This window comes from Lytechinus variegatus, chromosome 2 (assembly GCF_018143015.1).
Source record: "Lytechinus variegatus isolate NC3 chromosome 2, Lvar_3.0, whole genome shotgun sequence".
Lineage (NCBI taxonomy): Eukaryota > Metazoa > Echinodermata > Echinoidea > Temnopleuroida > Toxopneustidae > Lytechinus > Lytechinus variegatus.
In genome coordinates this window covers 42,799,696-42,817,476 of record NC_054741.1, presented here as the reverse complement: position 1 = coordinate 42,817,476, position 17,781 = coordinate 42,799,696, and the positions used below count along the sequence as shown (strand labels likewise).

Genomic DNA, 17,781 nt, shown 5'->3' with positions numbered 1-17,781 from the left:
CAATGAATATTTTCCAAGAGTATCGTTTTGTTTCCAATACTTGTTAAGGGGTGCATTTTCAGAATATGGAAATTACGTGTTTAGGGTGCTTTTCGAGACCCCATGGTCGCGCATGGTATCCACTCGTGAATGGAAGTGGCCCCCCCCCCCCCCCCGGGACGAGAGTTTATGAATTAATAAAAAAAACCTTCGTTCTTCGTTGTAGCCATTTCTGACAGAATTTGACTAATTGAAGAATATTAAAGCTTTCAGTTCAGATTTACGAGAACCTATACACAAAGTTAATATGCCACAAACAGTGAATCATATTTTTAAAGATTAAGACAAGGAACGTAAATTAATCCAATGATTTCAAGTGTCACAACTCTCTTTTTTTATAGAAATATCCAAAACTACCAAGTTCGCATCTTTTATATCTAGAAAGTAAAAAACTAATGGAATATTTTCTTGTTTACTGGGGGAAAAACACTTGGGACTGACTTTACGGCCACAAAGTAATTCACATAATAGGTTGATTCATTGTTGAAGACAATCCCGTTCTTGCTCATGATGTGGTTCATTCGATAAAGTCTGAGAGGGAAAAGTCCGCGTGGAATCGTAGTAGGAGCAGTCCTGGTATAAGTTAATGGCAAAACAAAAACAGTTATGAGATGGTAGGGCAGCAAGAGCCCAGCTATCAGCCACCGCTTCGAAAAAGGAATCCGGCAATTCGTTGTACGCCTTCCCTTCTAAGGACAGCCAGAGGAGTGGCTCAAGCATCCGGCTCATTCTGTTCCGACTTTTTGTCTTGATGCGGTTCAAACAGGAGAACCCACGTTCGCAATCTGAAAAGCAATAAGTCAAATTTGAATGTCATATTTTCAACTTTTGTCATATTCAAGGACAATTTCAATGAATCCTGGCTATGTTATGCAACAATATTTCATAAACTCGCGACCAATTGAATCAGACGTAAGCTGATATCTATTTCAACAATGAAGACGCAGCTCCGTATCAAACGATACTTTGCTTTGTAAAATCACAATTATCAAACCTTGCAAGTACTCACCTGCTGTGGTGACGGGTACAACCAAGGCAGCAGAAGCCATTCTGGCCATGAGAGGTGCCACATCGTTGTAGCTGCTTGCGACGAGCTGTAGATATTCTCTTACGCTCTTTGAGTTGTTCTGGGAGCAACTTCTCTCATGTGAATCATCTCGGTTTCCGCCTGCTGAAAGTCAACGTCGAAGTGTTGGCAGAGTGTCTGCAATTATTGAAGAAACAGATAACATCACCGAGCGTTTTCTAATTTTATAATCATGTATCATATCACGAGTCATCTGTTTTGAACTGAAAGGGAACTTTTTTACCCCGTCGCGGCGTCGCTCCAGAACCGTAAGATCCTGATAAAGTTAACAATATTTTTTTTTTTTGGTTGCGGTATTGATACTGAGAGGATAAAAATAGCAGAATTAAAACAAACGACGCCTAACTTTAATTGATATCGAGCAAGGAACAAATATTACACACCTCAAGATCGTCGTTAAAGGGCTGAATCGGCTCCTCGTCTTCAGTACCAGGCCTGAAAGCTTGGAACAATTCCAAGATTTCGGAATCTTGGAATCGCTCCTCCAGGTTATGAATTAGCTTGTCGATGAACTTGTCGTTGATCTGTGCAAAGATCATAGAAAAGAAAACAAGGAAAATGATCAGCAGACAGGAATATTTGTGACTTCCGAGTTCCTATCGACTGTAATTCTCGAGTACAATCGACATGTTTACGAAGCCGATTATTTCTTTACATTTTCAGTTATTTGGTAGTATTTCAATACGCTGTGACTTACGTTTTCTACGAAGCTGGTGAATTTCTTGTCGGAGTAATCCTCCATGCCCGTAAGAGTTTCCATCCAAGTTCTAAGCTCTGCCATGTTCTTGCCCTTGCCACCTTTACACTTGACCAAGTTAGATTTCGTAGCTGTCACGTGAGTTGAGATGCAGGTAAAGTCGATGTCGGCTTTCTGCAAGGATGGAATAAGCATGATAAAAAGGCATTAACATTAACATCGACGAAGTAAGATGGGGGAAAATGTGCCAGCACTGGTACAGTGGTACTTAACGAAGTTATTTTCATTTTGCATTACAACTTACGCACAGTTTTCACGGTCATGGGTACGATTCGCAAAGAATATGACTGTAAAATAATAGTTAAGTCCAACATTCGCATTTTATGCTGTCAAACGTCTCCAAACATGTGCGGGGGTTCGGAACTGCCATAATTTATTCGCAGAATGCGGGAACCGCTCGCAAGAAAAAATTGTAACTTTTTTTTTAAATTGTTAAACTATATTATTTAAAAGAAAATAAAACAAATAATATCACCGACGCATCTGAACCTTTGTATGAATTTAGCGAATGTTTAGTGTCGAAAATGCAATTGATGGACTTTGTCATATTTCGGACATTTGCATCCTCTGCATATCGTTCGCATGTTCGTGGAATGATTTACACAACTTTATGGCGTAGTTATTGTGCCTGCTATTCTATCAAAATTCAAAAGGAGGGGGCGAAAAACACTATAATGATATCAGATTATTTATTCATTTTTAAGCTTCACCTGGAAGAGTTTCGACAGCGTAGTTACTTGCGATAGAACGTCCGCCATCATCGCTGTGCTGGCCAAGAAATTGAATCTCTTGACCAAGATGGCCAGCCCGCGAGCAGTTGGTTCTGCCCTCTCCTCTGCCTCTCTATCCAGGCTGGTTAGGAGACTGGCCATGCATCGTTTCACCGTCAGCACAGCCCCATGATGACTGAGCCATCGTACGTCCTTCGCCTCCTTCAGTTTTAGCTGTGGGTCGTCTATTAATTTCTGATAAATTAGATTGCATATACAAGGAAATGAAGTTATTCATTCATACACATTACGATTAAATGCCTTCATGAACATCAATAAAACTTGTTTATGAAATTGGATGTAATTAAGATTGTTTCACTTGTAAGTGGACAATATCGTTACAATTTAAATATCAAATACATCCTTATAGCATTTGAGTGACAAGTGGCAAACCATCAATGCGCTCACCTGGATCTCTCGTAGACCTGCAGCTCTTGCTGTAGAAGGCGAACAACTGTTGCAGCAACCGTTTGTACTTGACGACGTACGGAACTGCCCCTGCTGCCTGAGAAACTCCTAGGGCCAAGCGGTGAGCGACACAATGAACCGATATTATTTTGGGATTTTCTGCTGCAGCTTTGCTGCAACCTGAGGGATGAGGACAGTTTAAACAAAAAATAAAACAAAGCAAAAAACAAAACAAACATCATTTTGCTTAATATTAAAACCTCACCCTAAACCACTTAATCTCCATTTAAAAGAATTGGAATTCATGTACACTGAATTTATAGAGTAGCCTACGGAAATAAACATCAGGACAATAGGCCATTTTATGTCGTATTTTATGTGTTCTCTTTCCATTATAAATATATCGCTGTTTGCAGGGCTCTTTGTATCACTATGAATAAACCATTCTCTCTAAATTCCTTCCATTGGAAATCAATCTATAAGATTGTTGTGGTTGGGGACCAATCCAATATCAGATTGAGAAAAAGAAATAGAATTTTGGATTGGTCCCTCACTGCAATCAAAGAATTTAGAGAGTTGAAGATAGATAATTATTCACAACATACCCCATTCTCTCTGCCGACCATGACACTGGCACCGTCCGAACCAAATCCTGCAACGTTGACTACAGACAGACCCTTGGTTTCTAAAACATCAAGAAGTGCTCCATGTACTGTCTCGGCGCGGCCGTCTTTCAGATCTTTGATTGTCAGAAATGACGTCTTCGCCTAATGTAACGATAAAATGTGGAAAGTTGAGTTTTAGCCAAAGTATTTCCTTCTATAGATAAAAATATTTGAAGCTCGATTTGGCGTCCTCTTAGTTAAAGAAATTTTAGGGATTGGCTATGCAAAGTTTGTTTTCAATAGGACGTGTCATCTGGGTTGCGAGGTTGTTGGATTCCTTGTTTTGTTAAACATGACTAAGAATCGCATCCATCTGGTTTTTATGAATGAAAACAAATCAGTTTAGGGTTCTTTGGATTCCTTTTTTGTCTCACCTGCGAAGCAAAGTGAGACTATAGGCGCCGCTTTTCCGACGGCGGCGGCGACGGCGGCGGCGGCGGCGGCGTCAACATCAAATCTTAACCTGAGGTCAAGTTTTTGAAATGACATCATAACTTAGAAAGTATATGGACCTAGTTCATGAAACTTGGCCATAAGGTTAATCAAGTATTACTGAACATCCTATTAGAGTTTCATGTCACATGACCAAGGTCAAAGGTCATTTAGGGTCAATGAACTTAGACCATGTTGGAGGAATCAACATCGAAATCTTAACCTGTGGTTAAGTTTTTGAAATGTCATCATAACTTAGAAAATATATGGACCTAGTTCATGAAACTTGGACATAAGGTTAATCAAGTATCACTGAACATCCTGCATGAGTTTCACGTCACATGACCAAGGTCAAAGGTCATTTAGGGTCAATGAACTTTGGCCGAATTGGGGATATCTGTTGAATTCCCATCATAACTTTGAAAGTTTATGGATCTGATTCATGAAACTTGGACATAATAGTAATCAAGCATCACTGAACATTTTGTGCAAGTTTCAGGTCTCATGATTACGGTCAAAGGTCATTAGGGTCAATGAACTTTGGCCGAATCGGGGGTATCTGTTGAATTACCATCATAACTTTGGAAGTTTATTGGGCTAGTTCATTAAACTTGGACATTAGAGTAATCAAGTATCACTGAACATCCTGTGCACGTTTCAGGTTACATGACCAAGGTCAAAGGTCAATGAACTTTGGCCGAATTGGGTGTATCTGTTGAATTACCATCATAACTTTGAAAGTTTATGGATCTGATTCATGAAACTTGTACATAAGAGTAATCAAGTATCACTGAATATCCTGTTTGAGTTTCAGGTCACATGATCATGGTCAAAGGTCATGTAAGGTCAATGAACTTTGGCCATGTTGGGGTTTTTTGGTGAATAACCATCATATCTCTGTAAGTTTATTGGTCTAGTTCATAAAAAGTGGACATAAGAGTAACCATGTATCACTGAACATCTTGTGCGAGTTAGAGTAGTATTCAAAGTCAGCATTGCTGCTATATTGAACCGCGTGATGCAGGTGAGACGGCCAGAGGCATTCCACTTGTTTATTAGTCACAGCTGGACTTTTGTCTCGTGTTCATGACTGAAGACTAATCAGTGAGCGATACTCCTGTAAAAGATAAATTAGTTCCACTTAGCAACAGCGTAGGCACTTTTATTTTGTTAACCAATTAATGGTCGGAAGATATGCAAATTAGCTAAAAGGTACATTGTAAATAGGTATCTAGAAAGACTGTTGAAGGTGAAAGATTGAAGGTCTTAATGATGCAAGGCGTAGTGATACGGTTAGGTTGGTGATGTGAGCAGAATATCTGTAGCATCGGGCAGGTTATCGGGATTCATTCCTTCTTGAGCTTGCATCAGCGTAGCATCACATTTTGTGGGTGAAAGTTCGTTGCCGGTGATTCCCAACACTTTAGATCTTCCGAAGTATGGTACGTACATTTAATTTGAAATGTTATTTGTACTGGTAGTGAATGTTAGTCATATTAGAGTATCAGGATGGAATTATTTTGTGACAAGACTCACTGATTTCCAAACAAGTATTATTAAGTAACACAGATTTGTATATGTGGGACATGTACACAAACATGTTAGATTTGGAAAGGCCTGTGGTATGAATTGTTTAGTTAAAAATTATTGAAAGAGCTATTGAGCATATTGTGATTAATGAGTTATGGCTCTTGAGACATGAGGATTGATATAATTTTAGGACAATTGTTATGGTAATTTCAATTATGGATAAATAACTGGAATGGTTAGTTGTCTTACTTTCAGTCTCTAATGTTAACTGTTGGATTTTATCAAGTTGAAACTGATAGAAGTCTTTATCTTGATACAGAGAAAATTATTTTAATGGAATGCTAGCATGAAAAAAAGTAATATAAGTATGTAAGACGAGTTAGTAATTTTGGATTTGTTCTTTGTTTAACAGCAGTACAAGTAATTTCTACACTGGAACTGAATCCAGCCAGTGTGGAGTGTTGGTTTACGATCACGGACGAGTGGGTGTTGATCCTGGGTAAGCTGTTGCATTATATTTGGGCGTGGTCTAAGATCTACATTCTAATTATGTGCATGGTGTACAATATTATGTTTGTACTGTATTGATTTTATTGATTTAAATTGAAATCAGAATTGAGATAAATATAGAGTACATTTCAAAAACTTTAAATGAATTCTTGTGCGGAAACCGATTTGACTTATGGATGCTGTCCTTTTGATTGAGGTATTTTGAGATGCCATTGAAGAGTGTAGTTAGTGAGGCTTTACAATTTGAGGGGATTTGTATGTCATTTTTGATTGAGAGGATAATGACGATGGTCTCTTTGTCTGCCATTCTTCAGGTTTGGTTAGTGTTACAAACATTCGAGGATAAGGATGGTTAGGCAGGCTAGCTGCAAGGAATTAAGCATCCATAACTTGAATTATAATTTGACGCATTTAATATAATTTTGAATTCAGAAATGCATTCCTATTTTTGTAATGCTGTTTTTATAGCATTATCTATAATATACACTTCAACAGTATGCTCATTTTGTAGGATATTTGCTAAAGGATAGACACTTAACTTTTATAGTGTAATTGGCATCATCTGGTGTCTTCGTCATATGTTTAATAATTGAGAATAAGAAGACTCATGTATTAATGCCATTATTTGATTGTATACTTATGATGGCCTTGCTTTATATCTTGCAGGGTTTTTTTCTTTTATTTTTGTCTTGTGATGGACAAATAAAGACAAGTGAACATGAATCTGTTGTGCCCCTTGTACTTCTTGGAAGTGACCTATTCCGAACTACGACAAAAAGAAAAGAAAGAATGGGTGGGGTGTAATGGCATCATGATAGCTGATCCTTATACGTGCAAAGATAAAAGTATAGATCTGCGATCACCGGCCATCATAATCAAACACCTAAACATCGATGCAGTGACTTACATTAAAGTGCTATAGCTGTTTTTCCCCCTTGTAACCCCCTTCCCCATTCAAAACAAAGTTTCATGCTGAATTTTAAGAGAAATGATAAGATTGATAGAACTACCTGTCCATCATCCACAAGATATCGTATGTACACGATCAGTTGCTTTGTGTTGCTGATATCTGTGGTTTCGTCAGTTAGTATCCCGAAACAAGGACTTCTTATCTCCGTCATTCTCTCTTCCATGATAACCGTTGCTAGTTCGTAATGAATTCTTGCTTTGCCTGTTCACTGCTAAAAGAAGCATTTCCAGCCTCAATGAAAAGAAGGAAAAGAAAGAAATACAAGATAAAGGGCTGATTTTGAAAGGCAAAATAAATCAAAATGTTACGTCATATGGTTTCTGTATGATTGCTTTCCGGGCAATAAAATGTCTTTTTCACGATTCACATAGGTGCTTTAAATTTTTAGATTTCATTTCCGTCAACGGAAAAAAAAATAATGAAGTTCAAGGAGGAAATTGCAGAAAATGGAAGACAATGTAAGATTTGCAAACAGAATTCCGATGACTAAGACCATAAAATCGTGCTTTTGCTAAGTAATGTGACTAATTTGATTTTGGGCTACATTATATAGTGATATTGATAATAAAATAATGATAATGATAATAATAATATAACAATTATAATATATATTGCTTACCGCTCTTAAATGTACTGGCAACCCATCAACTCTGCTCATTGTAGTAGAGGAATGAACTTCGTCGTGTGGGGGACTTCTTCTTTACACAACCAATACATTGCTCTCAGAGCACCGATTAGTGCCATTCGATTGAGAGTTACAGATGTTTGGAACGCTTCTTTTATCCCCCCTCCTGATTGCACGATAGAGGCAATCTCCGTTTGTGCCCTGGCTGCCAACTTATGCTGTGAGGTACGCTCATGCTGCTTGACACTCTCGAGACGCATGGTGCAGCAAGGGATTTGCGTCCAAATTGGATGTTTGTTTTTTGCTTCATCTGTTGTGTGGGTCGTACACCAATCACAAATCATACCTGTAAGATGAAAGTTTCCCTGTTAGCGAATGTAGACAAAATGGAAGGCTTATATTGAGCGGACCCGTGCGGAAACTTTCCATCCCTATGGTCAGTCTCTCCCCCCCCCCCGGCCACCTAACCCCCTTCCGTCTGCGTACGCAGCGGGGGGGGGGGGTTGACAACACATCTTTCTATCGCCAATTTTCATAAAATCCACCAAAAACTGCACCAAATCTTTCAACTTCACTTTTAAAATGCAAAAGCGCCCTCGTGACCAACTCGATCGCTTCACTATCTCGCTTTCAAGTTACTTCGAAATTTTTAAGCATATTACCAACCCCCACCCCGGGCAGGAAAAATAAATCTGCATACGGCCCTGTCACCTTCCTCCCGGCCCTCCCAGACATGCTTTATGAACCAGGGAGGCAGGGAATATTGCTCTTTATGATTTCAAACGTTAAGGATGAGGGAAGGCCAAGGTTTTGCATAACTTCACAAAATAATCATCTCGTAAAAACAAATGTCCTTTATTCGATAATTCATTTCAAAGCGCAATGCTTGTCTTAACTACGAATCCCATCTCCTTATTATACTTGACCACGTGGTCCAAAAATAGTAAAATTCATGTTGCTCTTTTTACCATCTCCACTCGGCAGCCTCTTCAACCACGGTCGATCTTCCTGCCACTGAGAAGAGAATGTTTGCTTTTGTCTTTTGGCCTTTTTAGGCCTACTGGAAGGGGGGGTCGCAGTCTTGATCATCTTGGATGTCTTCCTGGTCAACATTGTCTGTTGCGGGGTCTGTTGTTGAATCCTCATTATCCTCATCCTGATTATTGCGCTTCAGCCATTTATCCATAAAGGAAGCCATGGTGAAAGTGCGAACATTTAGAGTAGGTATATTAGGTATATAGACCTCACACACTTTCCAGGGAGTGGATTTTGGCTAATATTACATAACACATATGCTGTCCACCACGATGGCAAACCAGTTAGTTGGAAAAGGAGACCCTGGGCAGACCATTCCTTTTTTTGCACATCATATCTCTTCCGTCTCTCTTTCACTCTTCTTGCTGTCATCTAGCTTTTTCTCACTTTCCCCGCCACCAACAAGGCTGTCCGTCCCAAGGGTACGATAGGGCGTTGAGCTATTACGGTAATAAAACACTTAAACTAAATTCGTTCATTGACCAGTTTCGTTATCAGGCTACTCTAAATCCCAACATAAACAATGCTTGGTTTTATGGCCCTTGCTTCAATGGTGGAGGATTCAGAGGATTTCAGGGAGTGTGATGAACTGATGATCCTAATATAAAAAGTTGAAGGAAGACAACAAAGCCCATTCCGCGGTGAATGGTAAAATATTGATATTAATATCCATCGTTTGATTTCAATGCAGAACCTATATAGCAATATTCATTTGTATGCATAAGACACGGAGATATGATTTTCAACCTCCCTTTCTCTTTCTTAGGACATTATACATTCTGCCCATCAGGGGTGATTACCTTGGGGGAAGGGACAGTGTCCCCACACTTATTGAAGGACTAACAAAGTGCCCCTTTTTCCAAAAGAAAAATCCCCCCCCTTACAGACGTTCCTTGGGCCATTTTTTTCTTAGAAATAGAAGGACGTGGGTCATGTGTCAATGAGTGCCCTTTTGCCTTTTTATAAGTGCCTATTCTCTATAAGTTGCTTGTGTTAACCGCTCTTCCAACTAGCACACTCGCTTGCTATGCTCGCTTGCTTGATATATGGCCCACAAGCATATAATCTTTATATTTAATAATTAGAAATCTCCTCGGTCAAAACAAAGTTTTGTCAAATTGAAATGACCACGAAAAAACAGCCATTAAAAACAAAAAAAAAACTGATTGTAAATGTCATCATATCATTAGAGTGGGGTATGCCCTTTTAAAAAGAAAATGCCATTTTGTTACCTACCGTCCCCCTCCTCACTTCCACCTTTGCCCCACCGCCCCTGTCATTCATGATGAATGTGTAGAAAACAACTAATATTAGGAAGAGCAAGTCTAATTAAGTTTTACTACTAGCAACCCATGTAAAAGCAATACAGATACAACTGCTTGAACACAAGAGGGTGCTGTCGATATTAAATTTGAATAATTAATTACTGTGCAACTTTTGACCTTGATGTGTTATAAAACAATGTTCAGTGATTTTTTCTCTAAAATGTGACCAAAAAATCAGGTAGATACAAGAGTTGAGGCAGGAAAATTAAAAAAGGAGGCACATATTTGATATATGACCCACGGTCTAATACTGATGATGATGATGATGGGTTCTTGTAAAGCGCCAGTATCTGCATCAGCTGGGCGCTCATGGCGCTTGCTCAAAAATTGGAATGTCTCACATTTCATCATTCAGTTCAAGTACTGTCCTAGTAATGCTACAATTGAATTATTCTTGCAATACTGTTGGAGTGGGTAACAAGGTCTTCAGGTAAGACTCAAAAGTTGATTGGGTCTCTGCTCTTCTGATAAATTGGGGAAGGCTATTCCTCAGCTTTGGTCCAGAGATGTAGAATGCTCTGTCACCCCAGGTTGTGTGGCTGAGAGATTCTGTCAGCAATGCTTGATCTGCTGATCTGAGACTGCGTGTTGGTCTATGCTGAGATAAGAGCTCTGATATATAGGGTGGAGATTTATCATTAAGCGCTTTAAATACAAGGACCCCAAGTTTATAGGCTATTCTCTGGTTGACAGGCAGCCATTGTAGGTCACACAGAATCGGAGTAATCTGGACTCTTTCTTTGAGGGGACACAAGACGTGTCGCCATGTTCTGCAGACGCTGAAGTCTGTGCAGTTGATGTTGAGTCAAACCAGTCAAAATCTAGTTGCAAATGTCCAGTCGGGTTGTTCCAAAGGCATGAACAAGGAGTTTAGCAACTTTCTTAGTTACATGCTTGTGGATCCTTCCAATATTACGGATATAGATACAGGCAGCCTTGGAAGTGCATGTGACATGCTGCTCCATTGTAAGCGAGGAATCAAACACCACTCCAAGATTTCTCACATGATCAGAAGGCTTGATTAAAGAGTTGCCAATTCTTAGATGGTTTATTGTAACTTTGGCTCGTTGTTGACGAGATCCCACGACAAGGAATCACGTCTTGTCCTTATTCATCTTGAGATAGTTATTAGACAGCCATTCCTGGAGGTCAGCTACACAGGATTCAATGCGCTGAAGTCCTAAATTGAGATGAGTTGACGGTATAGTACATCTTTGTATCATCTGCATATCGATGGTACTCGAGTCCATGCCTCTTGATGATGTGAGATATGGGCGAAGTGTACATGCTGAACAACTGCGGGCCGAGGACAGAGCCTTGAGGAACGCCATATTTCAGCGTTGATGTGACGGATCTGGCACTGTTGACGGAAACATAGCTTGTCCTTTCTGTCAGGTACGATCGAAACCACTGTAGTGTGACTATGCTGATTCCATATAGGTCACTAAGTGGATGGAGAAGAATATCATGATCGACACTGTTGAATGCTGCTGAAAGGTCCAGTAGGACTAGAAGCGATATCTTCTTTTGATCCATGCTGGAAAGTAGATCATTCTGGATTCTGAGGATTGCTGTCTCAACGCTATGATTGGCACGATAGGCAGACTGGAATGTATTATCTGTGATGTAGGAATTTTCTGTGATGTAGGAACTCAACTGGTTCATCATGATGCGCTCCAGTGTCTTGCTCAAGAAGCTGAGTTTGGAGATCGGGCAATAGTTGCTCATGTTCTCTTGATCCAGTCTTGACTTCTTCAGCACTGGATTAAACCTGTGCAACTTTCAAAACTTCTGGGACTTCTCTGGATTGTTAAGAGGTATTAATGATTGATGTCACAATAGGGATCACAGTAGAAGAACAGGATTTTAGCAAGAGTTGGCATCAGATCAAGATCACATGATTTTGGTGGTGAAGATAATACAATGCCTCGTACCTCATCCCCTGTTACCTCTTCAAAAACCGACAAGTTGATTGCATTGATGACAGTATTCCAGCAGAAGGAAGGCTAGGGTCATCAGCACTCTGGCATCCTTGGCGGATGTTTGAGATCTTTTCATCAAAGAACTTACAAAATTCTTTGGATAGCTGTTCCTTTGACTGGTGCTGTGGGAGAGGAGACTTGCTCTTGCAATGAAGGATTTTATCAGCAATACTGAAGAGTCGTCTCTGGTCTTTTGCATTCTCTGTGAACAGGTCATTGTAGTATGTTGACTTTGATTGACGAATGAGTCGATTGACCTGCTTCTGCGATGTGTATATATCTGCCGATGAATCTCAAGTCCAGAGTTTCTCCACAAGGTCTCTAGGCGACATCTTTCCTGCTTTTAAATATGAAAGCTCCTCTTTAACCATGGAGAATGGGGTCTCAGTACCACTGTACGTGTTTTCACTGGTGCATGACTATCAAAAATATTTCCAAGGATGGTGTTAATACTGCTCAGCTTATGATGACAATGAGTTAAGTTTGAACTCTGTGCTGGAAAGCTTGGAAGACTTTATATCATCACAAAGGGCCTCCTTACTTGTGGCTGATACATTCCTTGTTTTTACTTCAACGTTCTGGTTCTGAGGGCATTCAAGATACAGCTTGATGGTTATTGCTGAATGATCAGCTATCCTGTCAATGACATGCAGATCATCAAAAAAGGTAGGGTCTGATTCCCTGGTGATCAGTAAATCCAGAGTGTGACCTTTTCAATGCGTAGGACAGGTAACACTTTGTCTAAGGTTGTGGGCAGAGAGGAGATTCTTGAAGGCACAAGCATTTGACGCTGAGTCGGTCTATGTTACAAAGTATAAATGGTCATTTTCAAACGTGAGTGACACAACAATCGGAGAGGTGTAAGGGCTCATATCTTCAAACTTAAAGGTTATGAATCAATCATGACTACTATATTATATACAATGTAGGACTGGCATGGGCCACTGCGAGTTTGATTTGAATTCAACAATTCATTTAGTAGATATGATTAAAAAACGGTGCGTGAGTGACACGACAAATTTTGGACATGGGTTTCTGACCTAACACATATGGTTGGATTCGTGCCCAAGCAGTTGTCATGGAGTACTGTGAGTACCAGTAAATGGACATAAATAGTGTACCTATCTAACACATATAGTCAAAATCAATCAAACCCTCTCTATGGAAAATGGTACCCTCCTATACACCATGAGTGACACGACATCCAAAACGTGAGTGACACGACAAGTGCAAAAATACAACATTTATCTCAACATTGAAAATATTTTTTGCATGATCTAGAAGAGTAAAATACCATTAACCAAAAAACAAGCTTAATTACACAATAACTGCTTTCTTTAAAGTTAATATGTCATCCTGATGTTTTATTCTTGGTTTATGGTCATATTTGCCCATTAACTCACATTCCCTATACCATACCACATTGTCACACTAGGGCTTCTACCACTCTCCTCTTTAGAGGAGGAGGGGGCACTTGAAGGAGGTGTTATGAGGTCTTGGCATTGACATCAACTCAAACATTCTTTTTGTGGCCTGATATCATTCAAAACTTTTAACTCTTTCTCCCTATCTGTATATGAAAGTTTACAGGTTCATACAATTCAGCATCCACAACGGATGGAATAATTTTTCCTTGTAAGAAAGGTATTCTCAATAGTCATTAACATCATCTGGCATGGTCTGGTAGCCAATGATGTCATGTATGACTCCTTTTTCTTGAAATATTGGATTACAATATTATCCTCCTTTAATATTTCAGGCATTGTCCAAATAGGACATGGGAGTTTCAATGTCATTTTTGGTACCAAACCCTAATGACGTTGCTGCACACTTCAGATGGACTATCAGCAAATCCTTGAGAAACTTGGGAATTCATCTCAACAAGCACAGGTTTTCTCCTGAACACTGTATGTGGACCCCCCCCCCCCCGGCAGTACATGTAGGCACTGTACCAAAATTCAGAGCTATTCTTTTAGCTGGAATCTTGTAAGCACCTTTTCATTGCTAATTATTTGATCATATACCCAGGGCTGCATATACCATACCACGGGAATCCAGGGAAAGCCACAAGGTGAAAGACGCAGTCAGTACCTGATTCTTGCAGTCTGCTACTATTACATAACAACTACAAGTCATTAGCCTTTCCTTTTCTAAGCCCTTGGATGTCACACTAAAATCCAATTCAGCATCCCAACCAGGCTCCCTTTATACCTCAATAGCTTTTTCCCCTCGAGGTCCAGCTCTGTTCTTATCAGGGTACCCCCCCAAAAAAAAAAAAAATTGATCTACTGGTACATGGCAACCCATCCAAAGTTGCTCAAATCAAAATGCGGTCTCGGTTGGGACTTGTTGGGACCTACATGAACATGCATCATTTTGTTGTAATTGATATATGTGTAAATGCAAATCTGCTCTGAACACACATCGGCCTGCTTACGGTAGTTTGCTGTTCAGACCCTACATGTAGTTGATCACTAGCGGTATGAATGGTGGCCGAACAAATAATGATTTTGAACTTGGCATTTAGTTGCTTCAAGCAATATCCAAAATGTTCTATCAAATCTCAGTACATTCTCACCTGAAATGTTATGTTTTCTTGCAAATTTGTTTATTTCATGTCCTGGAATACAAGCTTTATGGCAAATGAAAAGGTTGATTTAATCAATCAGAAGGAAAAGAAAAATATTTTCTTTTCCGAATTTGAAAAAATGTTTGGTGTTCATGGTGATCTCTTATATCTCATGTACACTACTTTACCACTAAATTTCTGCAAATTTCAAAAAAGGATCCCTGACTTTTCTAAAGCTCTATGAGTATAACAAAGAAATAACATTGCTCAAAAGAAAGGTGAACTTTCTGCTCATTTCTGTAAATGGAGACAGAGAATGTTCGAGTAATACCTAGGTATGACTTGAAACATCACCAACCCTTTATGCATTGTAAATATGTCCATTGCTGAAGTATAGTGGTTTTTCTCTTGGTACATTCATAATTTTGTGTTGATTGATTATGTTGTTATATTCTTAATCACAGTACATTCACCAAAATATGAATTAGGATCCGAGTCTTCACACCAATGGAAAATTGTCAGGATTTTTTAAACCAAGGCAACCACGGAGAGGAGAGAAAATAGATGAACTCAATGTCAAATTCAATATTTCCATAAAATGGAGTAAAATTAGGAAGATGGAGGAAATTATTAGCCTAAAATAGGCCTAAATGATGTCCGGAACAACATTTTGACTGTATCCCTGGTAAAACGCTTCAAAAATTACTGGATGTCCTATTTTATACACAATATAATACCGTGAGTGACACGACATTTCGTGAGTGACATGACACAACTTTAACAGTTAATTTTAGCTTTACCTTAACACATTGGACCAAGTTACTTTATATACAATAAGGTACATATAAACTGTATTTGCTCCAGTACTGGGATAAATTAATTTTCAGAATACACAGCTCTAGAAAACTTTTTGCATTTAAAATGTGAGTGACACGACAACCAGTTTTGAAAACTTCGAAACCCAATTTTTTCAGAAAAACACTTCACATAATTTTTTTTTTGCTATTTAGGAGTTAGATACAATACACAGCTTGTATCTTGCCAACAAATGTGCTTCTAATACAAATTTTATATTGTGATAGGCAATATGTGAATTTTGATGCAAAAATCAACATTTTGTAACATTTAATTTCCCTTGCATAAAATTCACTGTATCTCAAGACATAATTAAAACTTTTATGTAAATGAAATGGAAAAATATACTTTAAGATGTCTAGTTTCTAAAAACATTGATGCCTAATGATTTCTAGCAAGTTTTAATTTTCACCCCCATGTCCACTTTTGTTTGAAAATGACCAAATGTGAAGTCATGCTTGTAAAATACATAGAAACACTATAAGATTTTGTATGAGCTGTTGCATGAATTTAAAGTTTTCTTTTTTTTTCATTGTAATTTGATGTACACAGAAACATATGCTAGAAACACAAGCCTTCTTCGCTATGCCAGTCTTCCACGTGAGGTGGTATGCACTGAGAACTTGACCCCCTGGAAAAAACTTCTTCCTTGTGACTCAAAGGTATGTGATTAAATAAATTTTTGCTTTAAAAGTGCATGTATTAGTTTTAGTATTATATTGGTATTCTTATTATAGGTTTAAGGTAGGCAGGATTTCAATAATGTGTGTTTGATATTTATCCTTGTATATTTGAGGATTTTAGTATTTCAGGAAAGAGTGGACTGAAATTCTTGTTTCGTCATGACTCATTTTTGGCTTGCTACACCAAATTTGTGAGATGCCTCCAAGAGGCTGAATGAATTTTATCGGGTACATGTATCTGCAGTTTGTGAATTCCTAAAAGTGATGCCTTGTAGACATATTTTGCTAATATCTATAAAGCCATGCAAGAAAGCATTTTCTTAAATGAATAATTTATGAATGTAAATTTAGGAATTAGGCATTATATTTATTCATTCTCTTTAAGTATAAAACAATTGTGATGTGCATGGTGCACGATGTTATAAAAAAAACGTTGATAACTTGTTCATCTTTTTTTTCCTTGGAAGGCTGGTCTGGCATCACTCTTCAAAGCTGACAAGTTGTACAATGCCCATTATCATTCCTTGGCAGTTGATCTACGGCCAGTTTGTCGGTCAGGAATGATCCCTTGTAGGGAGTCAGCAGTACAGCTCAGTCAATCACTGAATATTGTCTTTGGACCCTTGGCACAGAACAGACAAGATGTTTCTTTAAGAGTCCTGTTTGGGAAGGTTTTGAGTGGTCCATGTCCAATGGCATCTAGCAGCAGGGTTATCGTGGATTTATCAAAGAATTATGTAAGTCTGTTTGGATTCAACTTCAATGAACACTTTTACTTCAGTTTATGTAAGTTTTGTACATTATAATACCAAAATACTTCATTTAGTAAGATGAGACATTAATATCTGAGCTCTCATGTTGTGAAGTTAATGAGGTTGAATTTGTATATCAATAGAGAACCCCTGCGACCGTTGCGGAGTCATGTAACCAGCCCATGCAGCCGTGTTTTGGGCACCTCCATTTTTTCTCGGGCATTGGGCCAGCAAGCCAAGAGTTCTTCACAGGTTCCTCACCTGTATTGTTTGCCATGAGATCTTGTATTAGTGCAACTATTGTGATTTCGAGCAATATTTTCGCCATGCGAATTTTTTTACCACGTCACTTGCTGAATTTTTACTTTCAAGCCTTGTACAACTTTTGAGACCAGTTTTGCGTCACCCAGGTACCCCCTAGAAAAAGGGAGTGCACAGAGTCATATGTCAGCCGTACGTTTAAGGTAAGAAGTACTGAAGGCTTTCTCGAGTATCTTGGAATCAAACGAACGCCGTAAGAAAGATGTAAAAGTGAGCTCCATCTGCAAATCTTTATGAAACTCAGAATTTGATCATAATTTGTATGTCAGCATATCGTGAGATCATTCCTTTTGGCAATCTTTGCAGTGGCGTATACGGGGGGCCAGGGGGGAGGTGCCCCTCCCTGATATTTGTTCCCCGCCCTGAAAAAATTGATGGAGCAAAAAAAAAGGGGGAGTAAGAAAGAAAGAAAAAAAGAAGGGGAAAGATAGAAGAAAAAAGAAGAGGAAAATGAGAGGAGAAAGAG

The 17,781-nt window shown here is 38.9% G+C and overlaps 1 protein-coding gene across 2 annotated transcripts; it reads right to left on the bottom strand.

Moving 5' to 3' along the window:
- Positions 1–658: 658 nt before the first annotated feature.
- LOC121408121 lies at positions 659–1,953 on the bottom strand. 2 transcript variants are annotated; one of them, XR_005969001.1, is made up of 4 exons: positions 1,824–1,953; positions 1,510–1,650; positions 1,049–1,243; positions 659–824 (listed from the first exon to the last, which is right to left on the bottom strand). XR_005969001.1 is itself a non-coding variant. In XM_041599452.1 (3 exons), the coding sequence occupies exons 1-3, from the start codon at positions 1,905–1,907 to the stop codon at positions 1,148–1,150; spliced, it is 321 nt and encodes a 106-aa protein (XP_041455386.1). In that variant the 5' UTR covers positions 1,908–1,953; the 3' UTR covers positions 659–1,147. The 2 variants fall into 2 exon arrangements, 1 of the variants encoding a protein (XP_041455386.1); XM_041599452.1 differs by having other exon boundaries at positions 659–1,243.
- Positions 1,954–17,781: the final 15,828 nt, after the last annotated feature.